The 25,630-nt window shown below is 40.0% G+C and overlaps 1 protein-coding gene across 2 annotated transcripts; it reads right to left on the bottom strand.

Moving 5' to 3' along the window:
- Positions 1-246: 246 nt before the first annotated feature.
- tbc1d9 (TBC1 domain family, member 9 (with GRAM domain)) lies at positions 247-25,011 on the bottom strand. 2 transcript variants are annotated; one of them, XM_069689296.1, is made up of 21 exons: positions 24,253-25,011; positions 17,750-17,860; positions 15,577-15,695; positions 14,506-14,734; positions 13,138-13,399; positions 12,418-12,625; positions 10,577-10,783; positions 10,231-10,395; positions 9,819-9,969; positions 7,093-7,307; positions 6,873-6,990; positions 6,497-6,782; positions 6,223-6,352; positions 5,843-5,941; positions 5,483-5,551; positions 4,858-5,098; positions 4,625-4,690; positions 4,093-4,179; positions 2,684-2,752; positions 2,222-2,325; positions 247-2,139 (listed from the first exon to the last, which is right to left on the bottom strand). In XM_069689296.1, exons 1-21 carry the CDS (start codon positions 24,371-24,373, stop codon positions 1,354-1,356), a joined length of 3,843 nt encoding a protein of 1,280 aa, XP_069545397.1. In that variant the 5' UTR covers positions 24,374-25,011; the 3' UTR covers positions 247-1,353. The 2 variants fall into 2 exon arrangements, with proteins under 2 accessions (XP_069545397.1, XP_069545398.1); XM_069689297.1 differs by lacking the exon at positions 4,093-4,179.
- Positions 25,012-25,630: the final 619 nt, after the last annotated feature.

Raw genomic sequence — 25,630 nt, 5'->3', positions numbered from 1 at the left:
ATTATGTTTTGAGTTACTGTAAAGCAGCATTTTTGTGTTTTGTAAAAATCAGATTCACTTCAACTTGTTCAAAAACAAGTGATGATACCATCTGTGCTTCTGTGGCTGTAATGATATGGCTAAGGCTCATGTCTTTATAAAATGGGAGGTTGGTGATCTTCCACCAGATGGCAGGAATACTGCCTTATCGTATGTGCACGATGTCAATGGAAAAAAAAAAAAGGCTTGAAGCGTTGCTGTGCAGCATTTCAATCATACTGTAATTTTAATTAGATGGGAGTGATATACAATGCATGAGAATGCAGAGTAGTAACACCTGGACTTTTTAAATTAAAAAGAGTTCACATAGAAACAACTTATAAAAGCAATGTAAACACGCACAGAGCAAACAGGTAAAAACATTTTAAAAAAACATTTCAGTTTTGAGTGCAGACAACAATAGCTAGGCAAAAGGCAAGCAAATACATATTCGTGGATCACATTGTGTTGTAAACATAAAGAAGGTGCAGGCTCTGAACAGCATTTTAGTGTAATCATCATTTCTTTGAACACATACCTTCCTTTGAGTTTCTGAACCATCTAAACCTTTTTGTCCATAGTAACTGCTGAGTCATGATTTGTTGTCTTCTCAGTCGTCTCTTCACCATATTATTATTGTGTAAGTTGTTTGCAACTACTAATGATAACTGGAAATAATTATGGACCAATTATATTTTAGAAGTAAATATCCAGGAAGTTACAGGTATGTGTGTAAAAAAGAGAATACGATTTTCCACCAGCATTTAAAGTGAAAACAGGAAAATTCACTCTGCCATTGAATTTTCACAGCTTTGTTTTGTATTTTTTCCATATTTTCCTCCAACAAGAAACAAAAGAAAAGGTTTTGATTAGCAGCAAATGGAATCATAAAGTAAGGAAGCAACAGTTTGACCGGATATAATGTAAGGGAATCGTACGTACTGTAGACTCTCAATGTCCCAGTTTGGAGCTGTACTGTATCTGTGGAAATGTACATCTACATAGCCTAAGGGTACTAGAGATTACAATATTAACACCTATGCATAATGTCTTATAAAGTACAGCTAATACATGTACACATTGATTTCATCTGAGCAAACTGTAATATTAATGTCCTGTTCCCTCTTAGCTGGACAGAATCTAGTGATTGTTATAGTAAAAGTCTTTCATTTCTGTTAAAATACATTGCCAAGAGCAGTTTTGGTCACATTCATTCAACTATCATACACGCACATTTTACATTTACCTTTATTCTTCTCAAGAACGCCACTCACTGATAATCATGTTTTCCTTTAAGAACAGCACAAGTCCTCCAGTGAAATCTACTTCGAGCTCTCACCCTGAGAGTGAGATCTCATAGTCACTCGTTGACAGCAGGGGGCGCCCAACTTTACGCACATTCTTGGCGTTAGTTATACGAGCGGCCACCTCCACTGGCTTCTCGAAGTAGCGCACCAGGGCCTGCTCAGTGAGGACAGAGGCCAGGAACTGCTCGAACGTAATGGCCCAGTCTTTATCGATGCTCGTGCTGTGAGGCAGCCCTCTGTCGTACGGCCCGCCGCCGTGAGGTCGGCTGCTTCTCTCACCATTGGAGCCGCTGTCGCTACGCACCAGCACCGTGTCGTCGGCAATGTCCTCACACTGCAGCTTTTCATCCATCTCATGGGAGCCTGCGCTGAGCACCGAGTAAGATGACATTGATGTGTCATCTTTGGTTTCGTCATCTGAGATGAGCATGGCAGACGAGGTGCCCGTGTCTTTAGGAGACGAGTCCTCCAGCTTGATGTCTTGCATAGGGGGCAACTGCTCGCTCCCTTCATCCCCTTTTCTCTCCTCGCAGGGGCTCGCGTTGTTCTCCAGACCCGCAGGGTCAAAAACGTCTCCCAGATCCTGAGCCTGCTGGGTAGCTTTAGTATCCGAGACATCTGTCATACACATGCTCGGCTCTGATTTGCACTCCTGGTTGAAGTCCCTTCTGCCAGAGGAGCAGAAGAGCTTTCCCACCTCTCCCATTTCCAGCAGCAGACTGGTGACCGTTGCTGTAGCGTGGTAGAGCTCCTGTTCTGACACATCCTCGCTGAACATGCTGTAGAGAGTCTTGCAAAGCTCGATGAACTGGCTCTGAAGGACAGAAGCATAAAACGGTCACTGATAGTTGTACTCCTACATTATAAACTAATTCATACAGCAGATAAAGTCTCACCTGATTCAGCTTTGGGAGGTCTTTTGTGTTTTCTCGTTTAGGTTTCGTCTCCTGGTTCCACAGTTTGAGGTAATGGCGGTAATCAGGAGTGTTCAGTTTCTTCACTGTAAGATGTACAAAGTATGTGTAACATTAAGCAGCATTTCAGTCACAAACCACATTAAGTTCTGGCTTTAAAAATACTTTGAAGTTACTGGTGTTGTTTCAAACATTAATTGAAATTAAGATTTAAGATTTTTTAATTTCATGAATCCGTGACTGTACAATCACCATTGATCATCTCCAGACCAGGAAAATCACAATTGAACCCATCAAAATTTAGTGCAAAGAAAACAAGGGTTTAATCTGCTGCTAATCAAGACTAAATACATTTTTACATGTTGCTCCTCATCCTTAGCAACAATAACTATATTAGTATGTTGTATTAGATCTTTTTGTAATAAATGTGATTGTGTTGCTTACCTTTCTCAGTTTTAAAAGTAACTCTGACAAAGCCATCATCCTTCTCACTTCTGCACTTTGAATCATGACCTGAGGGAAAGAAAAACAAAAAAAAAGAGTCATCATTTGTTCAGTTAGAAATTAAATTTCCTTAGCTGGAATCAACATTCAGCACCAAGCATATCTTATCATCGGCAATATCTCGATGCCTCATATATTACTGTATATACAGCCAGCTTAGGATTTACTGCCTGATGTAGGGAAACACTACATCATTGGATGGCACTGATTCCTCCAAATATATGCATTGGAAAGTTACCAAATATCTTTGACATAACATTTGATCAACTGCACCTCGTTCTCAGACTTGATTATCCAAACAACATTTTTCACATCAACCAGGCAGTTTCTTTCTGCTCTGCATATTCAACACAGAAAAACTCCTGCGGGTCCTGGCTTAACACACACAATTCAACTTGTTCACATGTTTGTTTCTGTACACTGTCATTGTGCACAATGCCGGTGATGCATGTGATATCTGTTGTTTTTTCAAAGTTTAATACAACCACAGTTTTCCCCTCCAAGTTACAAGACATGCACACCACAACAAAAACAGATTTGAATCATCTAAATATCCTCATAACCATCTCAATGTCTTCAGTGTTGTAAATAGTAACATTTCTCCACCAGAATTCATCAGAAACGACTGCAAAACTAATGACGACATCTGCCAGTGTGCGATAAAAAGTAAAGAAAAAAAATAGACCCAGGCCTGACGCTTCGTGATGAGTAAATTAATCCCCTCAAACATATTGTAGCTGCGTATGTGTGAACAGTGAGAATGATTTTTGATGATTTTTATACTCCTGCTAACTTCCACGTGTCACCAAATGTCAGTGATTATTTACTGCTTCATGTCAAATAAAGCGCAAAGAATTTTCTACAAACTGCACATAAAAGCACAAAAGTGTTATGAACTCCTTTTCAGTACACAGACCTGTATGTCTTGGTGTTTAAGCTTCAAAAGATAAGATAGCTTTTCTTGTAATACTACACACAATAATGTCAGACAGCTTTCTCATTAATACCATTATTTGTGGGTGTTACGTGAGAGAATGACATTAATTAATGGCAATATAGTTAATAGTAGTGAAGTGTAGTGAAATTCTTCTTTAAAAATCTTTGTTTTGTTTTAAGATTATAGGGTGGGGTGCAGTGCCAGTAAAATGTCAACCATTACAGGAAGGACAGTAAAAAAAAAAAAAAAAAAAAAAAAAGCTTCCTATACGGTGTGGGGACATGCATAATATAGTTGTTGCATTGTTGTTATATGATTATAACAATCATTGCTGCACCTGCACGCCGTGGTTATGGAAAGGACAAAGCAAAAGCCTTCAAATTTGATCCCAACAAAAACAAGCATCTCTCACCGATGGATGTTTCTGGAGTAATGTCTTCAAAGAAGTACTGAGTGGCTTCAAAGGCAGAGTCGGGTTCCTCCTGTTCATGAGTAATCTCTGGGAAAAATAATTTAAGAATAGTGAAAACATTATGTCAACCCTTCTTTGCCAATTTATTAGTATTTGTAAATTAAATTCTAATCCATCGAGTTACTTTTGATGAATTTCCTTTTTAATGTTTTTTTCCACTAATACTGATGCTGTGATAATGATCTTATTCGATTGTCAAATTTTATGAAAAGCCAGACCTAACTTTGCATGAAGAGCCAATTAAAACTACTGCATAGCTTTTCAGGTTTATAATTTAAACGGGGTCCCATGGGGACCCATAGGGAGTCCTAAGGAAATGATTTAGCCAGTGAAGTGAGGCAAAGAGCACAAAGCATGACATTTTCTCTCTCCCTTTTTCTGTACAGTGAATAACTCTGCTCCACTGAAATGAAGTAAAAGTATTTTCTGTAGTTACTTGAAGACGACTTGAGCTGCATCCATACACACTCACCAGGTAAGACGTGCATCTTGTAGAGGAGCTTCAGCTTCTCAGTGAGGTCCCCGTGACACAGAACACCTGCAACACATCATCAAGCTTTCGAGATCAGACACGGGAACTACTTCCAAATGTGATACATCTTCTTAAATTGGAATAAACACAGTGTGAAACATCCATTTTTCAGCTGAACAGTGTCAGTTATGTTTCAATCAATACACACTCCCACACTCCCTTTATTCACTTACCCAGGCCGTTGATGAACTCGCGGAAGTTGATAAGGGTGTCTCCGTTTTGGTCAAGGAGATGGAAGAAGCGCACAGCCAGGGGGTCAGAGTGAGCTCCGTTGGCCCAGGGGAACAGCAGGTTGAACAGCCCTTTAAACTGCTCCACGTCGATGCGGTACTGCTCCAGGTAGGGTAGGCTGGGGTCATGGCGCTCTGTTGGGTTGCTGCTGCCGCCCCAGTAACAGCTCGTCAGGTGCTCTGCCTGTAGAAAGAAAGAGAGAGAGAGATGTGTAAGCTGCAAACATTCACAAGAAAAGCACTCAAATTTAAATGTTAAAAAGAACTGTGGAGAGGTCAGAGCTGCTTTTCGCTGAGTTTGAATTAAAAGATGGATGAGGCTTAACTAATGAACAACATTAGCATAGCTGCATTCTGTCACATTAATGAAGTACAACAGAGACCTTGACCGTGTGTTGGGAAGTTTTTGTTTTCTAATCTGAGTCATTCTGAACACTGCCTTTGATAAAGTGGCAAATTATTTGTTTACACCACAAAAATAACTCCGGCTAGAGGAGAATAAAGCACTAAAACCATGCCTACTATGCTATTATACATTTGCTGTGTACATATTTAATCTGTAACTCACCTTGAAGACAACATAGAGCTCCTCCAACTCATCAATAGTGAAGGCAGTCTCTGTTACAATAGTTCTGACCTGAAACATAACGTAATGACATAAAGTAAAAATAGAGCGAGGATCATGTTTAGTGTGAATGTAGAGCAGAAGATCTAATAATGACTACAATGTAGTTCATTCTCCTCCAAAGCTCAAATCTAATTTGACTTTGAGAGACAAGCGACTTTTGAATTGGCAAGATGCCTGTTAACTGTTCAGCTATTTACACGACAGACTTGAGCAGTAAGTAAAGTAAAGTAAATACAGCTGAAAAAACTAACTGTACTCGAATTTGCTTGATTCCAGGATTTGTAGGAGGTAAGTCCTTACCACATTGCGTTTAGTGGTATCTTCGATGGTTTGGATGACCCTCAGTCTTTGCTTGAAACGCATTTGTTCAATCACATCCGCACGAATAGAGCCAAATTTCTGAGAAGAAGAAAAGGTGGGGGAGAGAGAAATGGAGGTCAGCTTAACTGCGTGTCATCGCAGTGGAAATAATAAAGACGACAGGAGATAACTGTGACAGCGAGGAGACTGGTGAATTTTAAATGGCACTGAGGGGCAGTGCCATTTAAAATCAATTGAAGTCAAAATCCTACAAACTGAAAACCTACAGTCCTGCAATTCATTAAGAAATTACCAAAACAAGACCAAACATAGAGGTGGACACAGGTTTACAAACATGCATTATAATCCAGGTGCGGTACCTCATAGGAGCTGCAGACCAGTTTGAAGATGTCGACCTCTGGGTGTGGTTCTCCGTTATCTGTCAGTAAAGAGTGCAGGTGGGGGATGGGAGGGAGGGGGCTGTCCTTATTGGTCACGCTGTCCAAGTACCTGTAATAAAGATACGGTACCAAAATGATCAAGAAGCCCGATCTAGCCAAGACTGATAAGGAAAATGAAAAAAAACGAAAAAACAGTAGGACTACAGTCAAGTACACTAAAACAAGAACTGTCATGTCTTTCGCCTTTCTTCACCTGCCCAGTACGGTCATGGCCTCTCCGTCATCCTTGCAGCCCAGCAGTTGGTGGATGTTGGCGTGCAGCACAGAGAGCGCCAACTGAAAGATGACCTTGATGCCGTCGTAGAAGAAACAATCGACCACCACCACCGCACTCTCGAACGGCATGACTGACAGGAAGAGGGTGAGGAACCAGGAGAGGGAGATAGTGGAGATGACCCCGAGGTCCTGCATGCAGTCGTACAGCTGGGGAACGTACTCGCGGGCGAGCTCCTCGAACACACCCTGGTCGACCAGGGCTCCTGAGGAAGACGGGGAACAGCAAGAAGATTAAACAAACAGAGAACACCAGCTAAACATTCTCAACACCAAAAGCATAAGCACATACTGACCAACAACCCTGGTGTTGTAGTAGTCAGGCAGCATCCTCTCACAGAGAGCCACGAGCAGCCAAAAAGCCTCTTCTTCTTTGGAGTAAAGCAGCAACACAGAGGTCACAATATTCATGGCCTGTGAACCCAAAGCAAAGAAGAACCGAACAATTTAAGTGTTGTCAAGAGCTGTCACTTTTTCTTACAGTTCAGGTGGGAATAAAAAGGAGAGTATGAGCACCTGACAGTATCCAATGTTGGGATTTCTGAATGCGTAGGCAGTGAGGACCCTGCGGAGGGCAGCGATGCCCATCTCGTTCTGAAAGGCCGGGTGCTCAGGTAGAGAGCGGTGCAGGTCCCTCTCAATCTCCTCCGTCGCCAGGTTGTATTTACCCATCGATTTCTCCACCAGGTCCTCGTAGTATCCAGGGTGAGTGGCCATCTCGTTGATCGCCCCTACGAAAAACACATTAGATTGAAAAGGTCCAAGCAGATTTACTAATACATCCCCTTTAAAACAACAAAACCTGTAGTAACAGTGTTTGTGACGGGGTAATTACACACAAAGGTATTATTTAATAGTGAAACCATCTAATATAAGATAAGATGGGGGATCTCTGGCAGGAAAGTCAAGTATAACATCAGATCAAATAAAAGGAGCAATGACGAGTTACTTAAAAAAAACAAAAAAACAAAAACATCTACTACATATGAGCGGGGCATGAGTAAATGAAAATTAAATGGTAATAAATACCATATTTCAACAAATTACTTAATCATCATGGCATTAAGTATCATGTAAGTGCTTAATATAATTTCATTATTATTAAGATAGAGCAGAGGGTACATTTTTTTCTCTATATCTTACTTATTAAGATCATCAGAGTTGCTGAACCCTTAGTCCTTAATTGTTATAAAACATCAATGGATAAAAAAAAAAAAAAAAAGCAACAAATAATGTTTTGTTTCCATGATTCTTCCACTTGTCTGTGCTGCCATACCGCCAAGTTATTTCTAGTCTAAACATGGTAATTAAAGCTGCCGTATTTCCTCACAATTTCTTCTGACTTTAATTGTTGCTTGTTTAACAGTATGATGAGTTACAAAACCATCAGTCAATCTGAAACACTGGGCTGATTTTATCTACGTTTCAGTTTTATTTTTATTTTATAGTCCATTTCAAAATGTAGGCATCAGCAGCCGCCTTCATTACTTCCCTAAATAGTTTCTTTACAATCCTGCTTGTCTCCTTAATGTCTTCTGAATTGGTTATCTTTTTTTTTATCATCCAGAGCAGCTCTGGCTTCAAGCTCACTTTAAGACCATAATGTGCTTATAAAGTAGTAAAAAAGTTACAAATGTAAAACAAAAACAAAAACAGACTTTAGAATGACTGTGGGGGAATGTTAAAGTAGCCAGTAAAAATGATCTGGAAGTCAAACCTCGTTGTTGTTGGGTATTCAAATGGCTTAGAGGCCAGTTTTTCGGTTTGTCTAAATAACACCGATAATAATAACACAACAGCAGATCTTTGTCCATCAGGTCATGTTGAGCACAGTTATGCACATACCTCAGTGAAAGTGCTTACTGGAATTTGCCCGAACACAGAAACTCACCAAACTGGTTTGTACACCTTTAGTTATAACATAAGACACCAATTTAGCAACAACTGAATGTTTTAATGGAGGGTGGTGATTCTTTCTGGGAGGGAATACTGTGCAGAAAACCCAGTTCATGAGATGCAGTAGAGCATGACTAAGGTGGACACAATGCAGCTCTGACAATGAGCAGCGTCAGCCAGAAGTAGGTCACTGTGGCGGGAGGAAGGAGCTGTTTGTAACTCTGCTCAGGTGAGGATGAGTACGAGCTGCTGCTGCTGGTGCGTAACACATAATCGGGCCTGTAAACAGGAGTATGTGCATGCCTGAATATGCAGCATGTTGTGACAGGTGATGGACGTTTTCCGTTTAAATAAATATTTGCTGGCTGGGTTTAAACTTGTGTGCGTAAGCACTCGTGAGAAATAATGTATGAGCTGTTCAACACAGATTCAACTGTCAAGAGATCAATTTTCTTTCCTTTACGCAAATCTCCAAAGTACATTTTCTCTGCCTATCAAATTAATTTGTTCCCTTTCAGCAGGATTATTTCTGAATTTATGTAAATGCATAGCCAACTCAGTATTATCTGAGAAGTAGAAGCATCGACATGTACATGAAAATCAACTATTTTAAAATATATGTGGAGTTCATTAATACTTTTTTTTTTTTTTTAATTTTAGTTGTATACTAAACTGTCTTCTGAAAATACCTGCATAGAAATATTTAGAGGTTTCAGTCTGTCCTAAAATGTAAATTAATACCATTTGTCCTTGAAAATATGTTTGGAAAGTTGCATATTACTATTAACATTTAAGATTCATAACATTCCAGATTTGATTTTACACAATACTGAAAGTAACAGGTTTATCTTGGACTTTCATATCCGCTCATTGCAGCGTTAAACTGTTGGCTGCTTAAAAAAAAAGGTGAGCATGTTATCTTAAACATGTTTAATTCCATTAATGTTCCATTTTAAATGAATTTTTGCAGGTGATGAGGGTGCATTAAAACTGGCAGTGTGTTGGAGAGACAGTTTCACTCTAGAACAATCTAAATGAATAGGAACTCTGTGCCAATAATGAAGTGACATACATATTTTTTTACCAAGAATAGTTTAAGCAACATGAAAACAATGTACAGTTTGAAAAAATTAGAAAATTAGCTGTATATCTGACTCTGACAGCGACAACTGAAATCCATTTCTTTTGTCAACAGGATGTCTGTGGTTTAATTACGCCGGCATGAAATATGTATCATGTGCTGTTACGTTCCAGTGAGCACACAGTATGCAGGGTGTGGTGCCTCAGGTGGGGTGTATGACTTAATGATTTGTGGTTATTTCAGGTCTGTATGAACGTCTCCTCACCAGAGAAGAGCAGCCAGAGCTCCCCTCTCATGCTCTCAGGAATCCCCTTGAGGACGAGCTCCTTGGTCTTCTCTGTGCGGTACATACACACACCCTGTCCGAACTCTGTAAAGTGGTTCTTCCACGCCTGCTCCTTTAGGAACTCCTTCGCCTGGGCAGAGAGAGAAAACAATAACATGCGATCAGCATCAAATCCTCCATACAGTTTAATTACCACGCAGTGTAACAGTGTGAAAATGCAAATTATTGGAAAGGTAAGAAAAAATGTGACAACTTAAAATCCGAGACTACAAATACCCTTTAAAGGAAACAGGACAGATCTGAGTAGTATAAGGTATTACACGATGCGCTATATCCCCTCAGCAGGATAGAATGCTTTTCATTGTATTTGACAAAGTGTGATTTAACTCACCAGTTTGGGATTAAACTCCTCAGGCGAGCGGCGGCGATACATGGTCATGAGGGCTTGTGAGGCTGTGGGCACGCTGCTGTCATTCAGGTTGAATGTACGCTCGCCCTCTGAACCCGAACTGTGCTGCGGACTGCTGGAGAGCAGCGATCCGTGCTGGGAGTAGACCTGGAGACACGACATATTCAGGCTTTAAATTCAGGATTCAAACAAACAGTCTTACTGTTTTGTATATTGTCAGAGTAGGTTAGCTATTTTAGACACCAAACAATGTATTTCGAGGTGTGCAAACTCTCCTACTAAGAATGTATGTCCTCTCTTTGCAGAAGAAAAACTCGGAGCACTTTACCTCATCATCTGAGCTGTTAAGGCTGCTGGTGAGTTCCCTCTCTAGGTAGATCTTGGAGGTGGTTTGCTGCAGGAAGTCAGAGATCCTCTGCACTAGGAAGTCTCGGTCTTTTAGGTTAGCAAACAGAAAGGTCATGCGATTCTTGGTACTGATGGACAGCGGGCTGGGCAGCACATTGGAGCTGTCTGCCTTCTCCACAATTGTCACCTGCAGGACGTCAGATAACATTCACAATCTCAGAGCAACAAATGACAAGCATCATGACGGTAACCAAATAAGTCAAGTCTTCTATGATTAGCAACCTAATATAAAATGAGAAACTGAACTATTTCTTATCCAGGAGTAGGTTGGGATACATGTTTTTAAACTCAAATGTAGCATTGTTATAATGTAACTAAGTGTTTATTAAGTGGGGGTTACATTTTAATAAATTAAAACAGTTTGCAGGCAAACAAAAGATATTTCCACAGTAACTTCTGGAGGCAGATACAAGAACTGTCTGACAAAGCATTGGTTTGAATTAAGAGGAAAATATGAAATATGATCAAAACATCTAACCACACACGTCAACAGAAAAATGTGAACTGGGAAGTGGGCCTGTCATAATTATTACATAATTGCCAGATCGCAATTATTTAGGCACAATCGTCCTCATTTTGCGTAATCATTCATTCATGTTGATAAAAACAGCTGCATGAAACAAACAGAGACGTCATATTTCCATCAATATTTCTAGGTCATTTTCCAACGTTTCAGTTTTGACATACAGTCAATGGTTTTGACTGACATTCTTCTTCTGCTTAGGTTTAAAGGCACATCAGTGGAGAATTAGTGCCACCAACAGTTTATCTCAAGGTGCTTAACTTATATTCGACCAATGAGCATCTATTGACATTAACATTATGGATAAAGTTGCAAGGCCAAACACCACAGCCAATAAATGACTCTTCTTCATGAGTTGTATATGTATTATTAAACTATGATTAGGCTAATACTGTAATTGTCGCATGTTACAAAATGAACAAAAAAAGACAATTAAATCAGGAGTTGCTATTATTTGTATGACCATTATTTGTCAAAGTTTCATGATTGTTACAGCTCTGTCGGGAAGTTTAAATTTCATAGAACTAACATAAGAAACCTCAGATTACAAAAAGCTTACACTCACAACATTGGACTAATGACCAAATAATGTTAGGCTTATATTTTCCAGTAGTGTTAAACTGCACATATTTCTCCATGTATGCATGTATGAATAAAAGTCATATCAACATACACAAAGGATTAGCATTTAAGTAAAAGTAAATCCCTTTTGGCCAGATGCAACTTAGTTTTCTCCGTTATGTTAAAGCTTGTAATGCTACAATGGCTTCCTGTTCATAAAGTTGTTAGCTTGGGAGATACTTTTGATTGGGAGTTTCTGCTGGCAACCAGTTTACTGAAGACTTAAAGAACTGAGACATTTCTTTCCTAGTGACGTTTCTTACACTGTGCAACCACATGATCCAGTAAAGCACACATTTGAAAGTAGCTGGCACATATTTAGGACTTAGTGAGGACTTTATACACAAACGTAGCAGTGGATTTATAATATCCATAAATAGCGAGCTCAACCCGGTCCAGTGAAGTCTATAAATAAAATGGATGACTGTGATTCAGCATGACAGCTGCATTTGGTAAACTGTGTACGAGTGTCTCTAGAGCAGATGGGCAGTGACAACAGCCGACCAATCGCCATTATCAAACGCATTCACGTCTTCACGATCTCCTTCAGCTCCTACTTGTAACACTTGTTTGCAAAATGCATCTTCTCACAAGCTGTTAATAAACAGACGACTCACCTCCCGCAGGGGGATGATGAGGCTACACAGCGTCTCTTCTTTGCTGGTGAAGCAGATGTAGTTGGTGGAAACAAACATCTGTCCCAGGATGTGCATCTTATTGAAGGGAGTCCAAAGGGTGCAGTCCGTGTGTCCGTCTAGTTTTTCATCTTTGGGCAGACGGAAGAGCGCCCGGTAACGCTCGCTCTTAGCTCTCGCATCCAGATCTCTAAAAGATTCAAAACGCTCTTATCAGATAACAGACTTTTGCATAAACCTGTAGTTATACAATATAGTATAGCTGATGTTATACAGCTTGTTTGAATGAATCGACACATTGACGAATCTGTAGAAAATAATAAGTGTTATGCACTTTACTGTTTATAACACTCATACAACCCAGCTTGTACGGTCCACTACACTGCAGCCAAACCCAACTGTGCTTACAGAAAATGTGCTAAACAAACAAAACTGGGATCTTGAGGCCATTTTTAGACCTCAGAGAGCTAAAATTCACAGTACCCTTTTGTTTCATAACAGAGAGCTGCTGTGCTCTTGCAGCTTAACTGCACAACACAAACTTGCAGCAACATTTTTGGCCAACGCACTTATTGCTGTTACATGTTGTTGGCTACAAATCAACTTCGCTGCCAGCACGTTAATGTTCAGTCGACCACGTGTGATAAAACATTCCTAAACAGGATTTACTACTGAGGACCAGAGCAGTGTTCCCATTCCTACCTCTTGAGTGCCGACACCTTCTTGGGCGACTTCTTCTTGAGCTTGGGCAGCGAGCGGTCCTGTTCGAAGCCTTTGTTGTCGAGCAGCTGGCGCATGGCGATGTTGGCCAGCTGCTCCGCCAGCTTGAAGGTCTCATTGATGTTGAGGAAGACGGAGAAGACGTGCTCATTGGTGCGGGTGCTGACCTTGATCGCATCGGGCAGCAGGAGGGTGGCGCTCTTCTCCAGCTGGGTGATGTCTGCCCAGCGCACCACCAGTTTGACTGACGGGGTGAGACGGAGAGAGACAAATCAATCGACTAAAGTCACCTCAGAATACAGTTAAAGACTCACCTTGAGAGGAATACAAGAATAATATGTTTACTATGCAGCTTAGATGTTGATGACTGAAAGGTGTAATGATTTACTATAATGTCTCATAAATATAACATTGAAACTTTTTTTTTCAGTTGAAGTTTCTGCAGATCAATAAAGAAAAAGAAAAAGTGTGGAGGTTAATCAACCTAATCTAGTTAACAGTGCACAAAAGCAACAAACTCGAATCTCAAAATCCAAACTGAAAATGGTTTGACAGTTCATGGGATGACAGAGGATCGGACAGGGAGCTCAGGAAGGCTGGAGCAATATTTCAGTAAGTCAGATAAAGGCCGCCTATCTTCTCAGGGACAAAATCAATTCTGGAAACTGATCATTTTTGTATTTTCATTTTTTATCATATCATAATATTTTTCTTCCAGAATTTCAGGTAAACTTGTGCTACAAGATGTCTCGGAAATGCATTAGCCGACTAATACATTTAAATGTGTGCAAACACACTAAATCAAGGAGAACCAGGCCACCATTGTTAATGAAATAAACTGTAAGAAGTATCTGGCTTTAAACTTAAGACTACAATATGCCTATAAGATGTAACCCAGTGGATTTTGTTTTTGATTCTGTTCATGCACAAATATTGTGGTGCCCAGGTCAAATTTTACTTTGAATATCAGCAAAAGTAAATTTGTAAAAAAGCGAAACAATATCTTCACAAGCAGTGTTGTGCTTAATGATAGAGCACCACACCAAAACAAAAAAGTAAATAGGTGATTGATATTTGGATTGACAAAAAAACAAAACACACACGCCATTTTGATAATTAATTAATTGTCGGTTTCCAAGCATAAATACAATATATTATGTAAAAATATCTGAAACAGACAAACCAAGACATTTGAAGATTTGGTTAGAGGGAATTTGGATTTATCACTAAAATCTGACATTTTAGAGACAAAAACAGCTGATCAATTAAATGAGAAAATAATCAGTGGATACATCGGAATAAAAATAACAGTGCATGTGTGTTCATAAAATAAAAGCTTTAATATCCAACCTTCTTTTCCCAGTAAGTAGGAATAGAAGCAGAGGTGGTTGATGCTGAGGTAGAGCCATCCCTGTCGAGGCACCTTCCCCTTCCAGTAGCTGCAGGAGTAATAGTTAACCAGCTTCTCCTCTTCGGGCATCCCAAACAGCTTACAAAACTTAGCGCTGGCCTCCTTGAACTTGTCTGTGTCGTCATCCTCTTTGACATCGTGGTTCTTGTTGAACTCTGCAATGATACCCTGCACCAAGATGGAGAGAGACAGCCAGAGGTCATGGGATGGGACATGGAAACGTAGGACTGTACAATGAGGAGCAGCAGTAGTTTAATTGATTGATGTTTTTAAGTTAAGAAGCCAAGTTTAAACTCCTCATTGTTTCACGTATCAGCCAGGGGTTTCAGCACATTAAGGTAACTTCACTGGTTCCATCCTGACAGCTGTTAATTGGCAGAATGCTTTTCAGAAGTGGATGAATTGTTTAAGGTCGACAGCTAGACACTATATCAATGGGGATTTTTAAATACCCCTCAAGTGAAAAGTGACCCTCTGAAGGCCGTTTCTAGCTAGTTGAACACAACCTCCCAGATGCTTCTGTGGCCTCCTCTGCACTGATGACAGATTTCCTTCAAAACAAAGGCCGCACTGCCATCTCATAATTGTTGGCTGGAGGATGTTATGACGCTTTAAACTCAAACAGTTAAAACATACCAGAAAGTTTTATACCTTTTCCGTTTAAAACTGGACTGCTTCCAATAAAGTGCTCAGGATGTACTGTTTTTACTCTCCCTCAATTATTTAAAAAATGTCAGTTAAAAAAAAATACAGAAAATGTACATTACTTTAATATTCCATAAAGACACTTTTTTTTTTTTTTTTTACTAGGTAAAGTGTTTATATGCTGCATTTATTTCATATATATTCATGCATAACTTTGAACTAGCTAGATCAAAAAGTTACACTGTTAAATGTGTCGGGGATCTTTTAGTGGAGATCTTGTGTCTGACTCCAGAATATTTTTTTAATTCGCCACCTGTAAAAGTTTTTTTTTTTCCGATGTGTGCTTTTCACTTAGTTGTACTTACCTGGACTTTTCCTTTGACAAAGGTGGTAATGTCATTCTCATTCTCAAAGATGGAGAGAGTCTGCAGCAGGTTATGTTCCAGCCACTCCCAGTGCTCCGTGATCTCTTTACGGGAGGTTCCTGCCGAGGAGGGAGGAGAGGCACGTTAGCAAGGTCCCAGGAGGAGAGTGAAGGTGTAATGTTTCAGAGGTAATACAGTGATACTGTGCCACACGTTCATTTTAGAGATATATCTACATTAAACTCATGAAATGTAGAAAGCAGAGTAGAGCTGAAAAAAAATATTTGCATAATTGATAAGTAGATCTTAAGCAAGAATGCCCCCAATCCATTGGTTCTACTTTCTGAAACATAAATATATGTTTGTATTCTTCTGCTATGGTAATAAATATTTGATGTTTAGACTGTTTATCAGGAAAAAAAAAAAACAAGCAGTTTAGAGACATCACATCGGGCTCTGAGAAATTATAGCAGACATTTTTAACCCAACAGCAGAGCACCACAGTGAGCACCACAGTGAGCTGGGACATCTCCTTTAATGGAGGAATGGACGACAGGCTAATGAGGACAAGCATAACAGTGCCAGTCAACAAAGATGGTAATAAATTGTAGAAAATTATAACAGATCTTTTTGGGCCACTGGAGAAATTGATTGCAGTCATGGCTGCCACGGTGGACCATTATCCCTCAACAGTGCTGCAAACAGCCGTTCAGCGAGTGCACACTGACTGCATTAGCCATGTCTGGCAGACTGCCCTACTCTCCTGCTATCTCTGGGAGGAGGAATTAAGAACTGGGAGGGGAGGAGAGGGGAGCCACTGCCATTTCAAAGCCAAGCTTGTCATTTGTAGGCCTCCATTTCAGTTGTAGAACACAAATGCTGATGCCCTTTCCATATTTGGTATTAAACAAATACATTGGATATGTGCCGACTTATTTTCCTTTACAAATTCTTGCTAGAGTCCCAATAGTGTCCCGCCTTCATTAAATTTGAAATCCTAGCTGATTAGAGCAGTCTGATTCTTAAATCTCTAAAACCATAATCTAATCAAGCCTCATCCACACACACACACACACACACACACACACACACACACACACACACACACACACACACACACACACACACACACACACACACACACACACACACACACACACACATTATATATTGGTAATACAGTACAGTAAACACAGAGAAAGTCAGACTAAAAATACTGTCAGATAGAACCGTATTCACACCAAAGTTACCACACAGAACAGACTGACGTACTACAAAGTAAAACAAATAAAAATAACAAGGCTATTTAAACTTATTTATGTCTATAAATGCCTCAGATTTTTCTCTCAGTTTTAGTTGAAGCAGATCTAAACTGTTATTCTATTTTCAGGCTCACCCAATACAGTGTCACTGTGGTTATTTTTTTTTATCTGAATCTGAAATAATAAATCAATTAACAGAGTTATTTTTAAGCAGATGTGCCTCAAATTCGCTGCTTCCAACACACAGTTTTGCTAATCTGCTGGGGTTTTTTGTTTTAAATTACTGGTCACACAAAACAAGCAGTGTGAGTATGTCTGTGAGGGCTTTAGGAACTTGAAATCAATAATGCAATACATCGATAACCAAAATAATCAGTTCAGCTGTAGTCAGGAGTGTCAAGTCATTGGAATAGTTTTATTATTTAATGGCAGAGTACAAATCCGGTGACAGTGAAGAAACAGAGTGATGCATCTAATCAGTCTGGAGTGTTGCTGCTAATTTGCATGATTTACTGCTGCAGACTGTCTACGAAGCACTCTTAATCCTAAAAAAAAGGGAATATGCGGATTACACTATTGTGAAGATGAGCTGTCGACATTATAATGAAACCCCATCAAGTGATGAGGTATAAAACATTGATTCCTGCACCGGTCCCTGTAATCCTGCCCTTTAAAACCACCGGAGCATGATGTAATGCTTGGCATTCGGTGCTAACATAGGAAAAGGCAGGACGTGAGGACATGTGTTGAGTGTAGGCTGGGGGAGGGACGTGCAGGGGTAAAATTAAACAGGGGTCTACTAGCCTTTACCTGTATTACCAAAATGTACCATTGTAAATCAGTGGCTTGCTTTCCTTCACTTACTTGTATTTTCTCACAGTTTTGGTGACAGGGAGATTAGGTGTACATACCATGAGCAATGATCCAGTAAACTAAAGAGTCAGGAGTCTGATACAGGATCCTATATGGGGCCATCCGAGCGCTCGAGTCCAGAACGACATCCAAGGTCCCAACCAGCAAACCTGCAAGAGCCCAGATCACACAGAAGCAAACTTTTAACTTCAGACAGACTTCTAAGAAATGCTAAAGAAAGAGACTAGTGTTCGTTCGAAAACAAGAAAAGCTCTTTCTAACTCATGACCCAAGTCATCTCACTTTATAGATTTGTTCAGCACCAAAAACAACCATAAATGGCCACAAGATGTTGAATCAATTAAGCCCTTTACATCATTGTTATGCTTAAGCTAAAGGGGAAAACCATGAAGTTTTGTGGTTTCAGATTTGAGTTTATGAAAAACATCCTGTGGGTTTAACACCTCTAAAGAAATGCATTAGTTTACTTGTTTAAACCAGTGACCTTCATGGTTGGGCCTCTAAGTTTGATTATTATTTTCATAACCAGCGATAAATGACAGCATATAACCACGTTCTCTAAATGAGTCATCGACTATAAATCATTTTTTAACTCTACCTCATGACCTTAGCAAAAGTGAATAAATCAGTTAATAATTTATAGGTCAGTTTAGTTGTAACCTGTTAGTATGAACCTGTTATGTTTGCCAGATTGTAGAGAGTAACTTTGACTAGTCTGTATCCTCCTCCAGCTTTGTCTTTAAATGTTGTTTAAACGGGAAGACCGCTCTAAAGAGGGCAGAATACAACCGCATGTGGAAAACGTCGTTTGTTTTCTGGATCTGGAGGAGGTCAGAAAAACAGCTTTCCATGATAGTTATGTCATGTGGGCTTAGAGACAACACTGATTTAAAACCATTAACATATCAAGAAACACAAACATTTGCAAGCAAATGCAGGAAAGGAGAAGACTGACAGTTAGTAAATATGTAAACAATACTGGTTTAAATTTTTTATTTTTTTTAATTACTCTGTAAACGCTTCACAGAGAAGGAAATGCACTGAATATGTCAATTAGGCAAACAGTTTAAACTGCAGATGTGATTTATTATTATTGAGGACTTATTACAAATCATATTTGCACTTTATTAGCAACAATACTTTGTTGTTGCGTTGACTATGACTATCTAACCAGCCAAATAAATTTTTAATAAACCCTGTGTAAAATTGTCTGGGAGCAGTTAGAGCTTGAAAACCTTTGAAAAATGGTTCCTCATTAGAAAGTAAAGGAGAATCACCTGCAATTTAAAAACCTGCAGCTCACAATAATGCATATTTGACACCATTTCTCAGGCAATTGTGCAGCTATTGTTTGCTGTAAATATGCAACCCGGTTCACAGTAGGTATATTTTTTCATTGCCATGAGAGACAGGTTATTTTTGTTCTGCACCTAATCAGGGAAAAAACAGAATGAGTCATACAGAGAGAGCATGAGGAGAGGAGGGGAGAGAGAAGAGACAAGACAAAAGAGAGGCGCTGTTATGTACGATGTAAATTCCTCTCGACCTTCCTTTTTTCAGTCCTCCTTATAAGTTCCCCTCACCACATAGTTCTAATGAACACTCAAGAAAAACAACAACTGACAACTGTTGTTAGTGTGAAGAGTTTCCCCTTTGACAAAAGGAAATCACAAGTTTAAAACTTTAACAACAATATTCACACGTTGACCTCAAAGAGGACTTTCATGTAGCTGTTAGTGCTTCGTCTCAAAAGAGTAGCGGAGTAAAAGACTGTGAGAGTTTCTACTGCTTTTTACACAGTCTTGTGGTCAAAATTCACAAGGAGCCCCATGTTTGGAGTTTAGTTGTACCACATGGGATGAATGGCACAGCCTGCAATATGCAAGTTGAGGTTTAATGCAGGAAACCACTGAATTTTTAAGACCACCTCTTCCTCCACTTGTCAAACTAGTAAAACTGACAGAAGGAGAGGCAGTTTTTGTTCACATTTTTGTAGATTCATGTGGTTTTGAAAGAGCTTTGGTAAAATACTGTAAATTTCTAAACACGAGAGAGTAGTTCTTTAACTGTCTTTGATATGTGCCTTTAATACTGGAGATGAAGGTCATTCATGCACAACAGACGACCCCAGGGATCACGTGTCTCTGCACAGTTAACTCATCAAAACAAAGGCCACATGACCACTTCTTCCACATCACACCTCTGCTTTTACAGTGATAATTTCTTTCCACACACTGACTGAGTGGGTGCGCAACCCACAAAAACAAACACAGCACACAAGCCCAGAAACAAAACAGCTGTCATGGTACATGTTCCGTTTTTATTCCAGGGTGGCTGGAAAACTCTTCAAAGTGAGCAGTCGCCTTGTGAACAGAACAAGCTATAAAATCACGTGATGCTTTGTGCTTCTCTACTCGGAAACAAGGACACAATCACAGGTCTCTATTGTTGGAGCAAAACAAATCACCTTCTCTGATACACAACTGTTTTTCACTCAGAGTAAGAACAGGAAACCAAAGTGACAGGATGAAGGGAAAAAAAAAAAAAGCTGCTTGTTTTCTATTGTTTATGTCCTTTTTCTGCTAAAGGAAAATGTGCTTGGGGCAGGACTGCTGTTGTAGTATGTTTACATTGAACACACAAGAGACCACAATCGCCCCCAGACTTAAAACCAACTGTCTCAGATCACAGTAACCTGAGACAAGACTGGATCATCACCCTAATCACCACATGCAGGTTTCAACACCCTCATTTAACCTATAAAATACACCGCATATTATTGCTTCTGTTACACCCCCCTCCATCTCTCGGCCTGCTGACATCTTAAAGACGGGTCTGAAAGTACAAGATGTGACCTACGAAAGGACAACATCTGCCTGACACGACTCACTTATATCAGGAGAACAGTAAACAGTAGTTATCAGCCTGATTGTGAAACAGCATGTTGTTCTCTGACTCAGATTATTGGGTAATTTTATACTAAAAGTACCATTATGTACAGTTGTGTAACACAATAGCCCGATTCTGAGTTTATTTATAGTCTGATGAATCGAAGGTTTGTTGTCCTTTTTTAAAATTTTGCTACCTCTCTGAACAACTTATTCATGGTCACATTTAGAAAACGCTTTGTATGTGAGACTCCCTCTAAAGATGCTCCTACAGCTGTTCCTCTGTAGTGTCTGACAAAATGATCCAAGCACTGTCATAAAATAAGGTTATACATTAAGTGACAGTAAAGCTTCATGCAAATGTCAGAAAACACACACCTGAGCAGGTTTATCCCATTTTGCAGACCTATATTTGCAGCTTCATGACGTTAAATAGCATATAAATGCAGTATATGCATTGTTTAAGAAAGGAGCTCCAAAGATCTTTGGCTTGTAACTCTTAAAAGTCTTTCAGTTTGTGACCCTTCACCACAGTTTGCATGCAAGAATTGTGAGACAGTCCAGCCAACCTGATGTTCATCGTTGCTTAATTTTCACAATTTTAAAAATGCCTTTAGGAAGTAAAATTATCCAAGAAAACATCAGACAAAAGTAAAAAAAAAAAAAACATTTGTGTAGGATTTTCTTTTCTCGATTCCCATGTTATGCCTGTCAGCAACCCAGAGAGTCCAGATCACAAGACTGAGAACCACTCACAACTACTTTATGAATACATAATATTATTTACCACTTCCAACATCATTCATGATCACCCACATGTATATCATGTCTTCCATTTTATCCTACAGGTTAATTTTAATGATTTGAACTGGAGTTTATATAAAATTGTGGATGGTTGTCATTATCTCTCTCGGGATCTAATTCTTCCCTCTTACTGTTTCTATTTATATTCTACATATTCTTCTTGTATGCAGAAGATTATGTATTTACTGGATATGCTTTTATCTTGTCAAATACCTCAGGTGAAATAATCTGATGTGCTGCAGTTTTATGGCCGCTGGATATGGCAAGGGGGCAGGGTTATTATAGTTAACTGTTAATATAGTTAAATGTGGAACTGAGCTCATTCAGAGAGATTATCTCCTGTTTGACTTGTTAGGTTGAGAGGTTTTTGGAGGAACTTGAAATGGATGGACAGTTTCTATTCGCGAGTCTATTCTGCACCGTTCCTCACTTGATTAGTCGTCACTTTGTCTGTAAGCACTGCAGAAATTCTGCAACTCATGCAGCTATTGTACTCATACTTCACCAAGCTGCCATTTAGAGCTCCACCAGATGCTGCGGTTCTCTCATGGAGCTATTTGCCATTTCCTTTGACCCTCACCGGCCCTCCGTTAGCTCAACCTGCCCTGTTGAGGTGAATATGATAATTGTGCCTGGCTCTATAAAATGCTCTGTCCTGGTGCTGCTCGTGGCTTCCCCTCTCCCTTGAGAACGGCCTGAGGGCAGCGCCAGTGTCACTGGGAGCTGAGTGCCAACTGGCACACGAAGCAAGTCAGCAAGCTCAGCTTTTACATAACAATGACATCATCCCCGAGCACGGCGTAGCACACTTTGTGTTACCACAGTAGGAGAAGAAAAGGGTCTAAACATCAACATAAAGGAAGGTCACGTCACCAGTATTGTCTTCTAAATTTGTACCCAGTGCAATGTTTTTTGTAATATGTGGAGTCAGGAACTGATTTAAAACTTAATGATTTACTTTCTTAATTTATTAGTCAGACAAAGATCGGGAAATATGACAGTAGGAAATCATAGAAATCTGTCTACAATGAGAGCTTTTGCAGAAACACTTAACCCTGGTATAAGGTCACTTCATGTTAGTAAAGAATTTATAAGATTTTTGCATCAATAATAAGGTACCTTTTTTTGTACTCAAATTTCTGGATTACCTAAAACAGGCATTACCCTCAGGTGATTCTGTCTATAAGTGTTTTCAGACTTTTTTCTGAGGGTCGAGACATCCACAAGGTTTATAAAATGATTCTGAGACATCACCAGATAATCACAGGTAAGGAGATGTAATAAAAAACAAAACTAGTGGTTCATTATATACATTTCTGAGAAGTTTTACCATTCACAAAGAAGGGAAAAACAATCCTCTTTTGAACTGCTCTGTACTTATACTGTAGATATGTTTCCTATGCGTTAGGAGGTTACATGCAGAGAAGGTTGGGATGTGCTGCACTTCGTCACAATCTTTAAATTGGTGCCTTGGTAGGAAACGAGAGGATTGCTTTAATAGAAGTCCTCACCGATTTCACTGCCACAGTTCTTGGTGTTAAATCTCAATGGGCAGCGACACTGGCTGACACAAAGTGAGATATTCTCAGCAGGGAAGAGAAACTGAGCTGATGAACACAGATAATCAGTGACAGAGGCGTCATTTTCTGTTCAGTTTCTAATCACGCACAACCAGGGCCTCAAAAGCTCCAAGTTCCCTGTGTGGTAATTTAAATCAGTAGTAAATTTAGTTTTGGAATATGGCAATACGCACAGGTTTATTAACCGATATTATGAACCTGTGCCTAAATTTAGCAGCAAAACATTTGATGTTTAAGTTGATATTGATCTTGTATGACGCATTTTCCTAAAATCATTTTTATTTAAGAAAACGATCACACTGATTTTGTAGCCCTCTAATATTTCCCCATACCGTAGTCCTGTAAACAATACATGGGGGATTATAAGGGACAGAGAGTTTATGAGGTCATGTTCCAGAGTATATAATAAGGACACAAATAGCCCACGAGTATTCATGTACCAAATTATATATAACAGTGTCCTTTACTTCCTCAAAGATGGGTCAGCTGTGTCTCATCTGTGGCCTCCCAGAGCTTGTGATAAATAATCAGCTAAATCTAGAAATTTCACAATTCTGGAGAAAAACCAGGACATCAGGCTGTCAAACTGAACCTTCAGTCATTTCCACAACATGTCCCTCTTCCTCCTCCTCCTCCTCCTCCTCCTGCTGCTGCTTGGCCCATTTTGGATAGAATAAGAGAATGAGGAGGAGTGCGCACTAGCGAGAGAGAGAGAAAGAAGGAAGGAAGGGAATGATTCAGCATGAGCCAGCAAACACACCAGGTCTCTGCCATGTGCCAACAGAATCGCTGTTGTTGAGCCTCGACATACCATTAGCAGCTGCACAACTGAAACCCCAGTTGCAATTGTTTTTGTTGTTGTATGGGCTAAAATAAAATGTTCCTGGCCGGCAGGAATTTCCTAAATCATTATATATCATAGTATGGCTTCACGAACAGACACTAGATATGTGCTGCACGTTGACCCTTAAGCTCTTCTGTTTTACGTCAGCAAACGTGTGAACACGAGTGTGAACAAATCAATTAAATTCTTCTTTACCGAGACCCATACAGGCCACTTGATAGCTGATTGGTCACGTGGTCCTCGCATTATCCGTCCATGTGTTTTTTGATGTCCACCGTGGACACACTTTTCACTCCCATTAGCTGTCACCATGCAACTGACTGTCACCTTTTTTTTTTCTTTTTAAAACACCACACACTTCGGAATAAAACGAAACACAAGCATATTGTTAATATGTCTTCATGATGACAGTAGGTGGGACTCACCCGCCAGTCCTCCGCCTCCATCCCCGTGGCCCTTCCGTTTTTGGAGAATGAAATATGGATTTGCTCTTTCGGTGATCCATAACGCACCCGCCAGTAACACATCTTCGGGACTGACCCACATAATTCGGCTATTTTTTTAATTTTTTTTATGAGAACATTGAACACAGGTCGGCTGACGGCCACCGTCAAACTGGTCCAACGGAGACGTGTGACTGCGTTCAGAAAGGATTGTTAAATTATTAAAAACACTGACCAGGGCCTACTATTCCACTGGGCGATTGTTGACCCTCTGATGTCGTCTAGTATTGAATGTCCGAGCCAAAGTAAGACGAGCATGTAAGCGTTGCTATAATTAAACCTGCCGGGCACGGATCGGTTTGGTTCGGCCTGCAATGTGGACGTCTGGCAGCCACATTTCGTGCACACAAACCTCCCCTTGCAGCATCGGCGTCGTAGGTGCAACAGAGGCTTTTTTAAATAAATAGATTCCTTGGAGGAATCGCAGGCAGCCGGGCTCGGACTGCAGCCGCCGCACAGCGCAGTGCTGGCTTAGTCTTTGTTGTCCATGCTCCGCGGCAGGTGCGATCAGCTCGTGCCAGGTTGTCGCTTGTCGAAGAAATCCGCAATACAGCCGATCAAAACCAGCTGTAAACACTTTGTAAACATCTGACGCGATCTGCGTCCGCGTAATGAAGAAGTAAGACCCGACGATAACGATGCAGCCCTCTTCTCCGTCTCCTCCTCCTCCTCCTCTTCCTCAGATGAAGCGCCGCCGCTGCCGCACGCAAAATAAAGCGCGTCACGGACTGCGCGACGTCAGCGAGCGGGAGGTGGAGGAAATAATGAACGAATTAGTGCAAACAGAAATGAACTGGAGCTATCCACATTTACTGTCACTTCAAGATGGTATTTTATGGGCACTGCAAGATCACTAAATAAAATCATTTAGTCGTTACACTAAAATTCATGAACACAATACTTATTCTAACTTTATGCTGCTTTATGGCAGCATTAGATTTGTAAGATGTCACAGTGAGATGAGGTTTCTTCATTTATCAAACATGTCAACAGCATCTGGTTCAATTTATGCAATTTCTTAATGTTAATATCACTACAGGACAATACTGTAGCTATATCACTTTTGTCATAAAAAACAACAACACAACAACAAAAAAACACACATATAGCCCAATGTGATAATTGACTTTATCTGTTACCCTGTATTGGTACCAAATTGTTACAAACACTTGTCAGGCTGAATTTAGAAAAAAATGTGGTTGAACTCATGGAAGGAAATTTCCATTTGACCAAATAGTATAGAAATGGTGCAACAATCAATGCAGTCTATACATTGAGTGCAGAATCTGTGTAAACTGAA

This window comes from Brachyistius frenatus, unplaced genomic scaffold (genome assembly GCF_029030835.1).
Source record: "Brachyistius frenatus isolate BFR_SWC_R1_liver_20210118 unplaced genomic scaffold, ASM2903083v1 Contig_7, whole genome shotgun sequence".
NCBI lineage: Eukaryota > Metazoa > Chordata > Actinopteri > Embiotocidae > Brachyistius > Brachyistius frenatus.
Note: the sequence above shows the minus strand (reverse complement) of the source record. Positions and strands in the feature narration are given on the sequence as shown.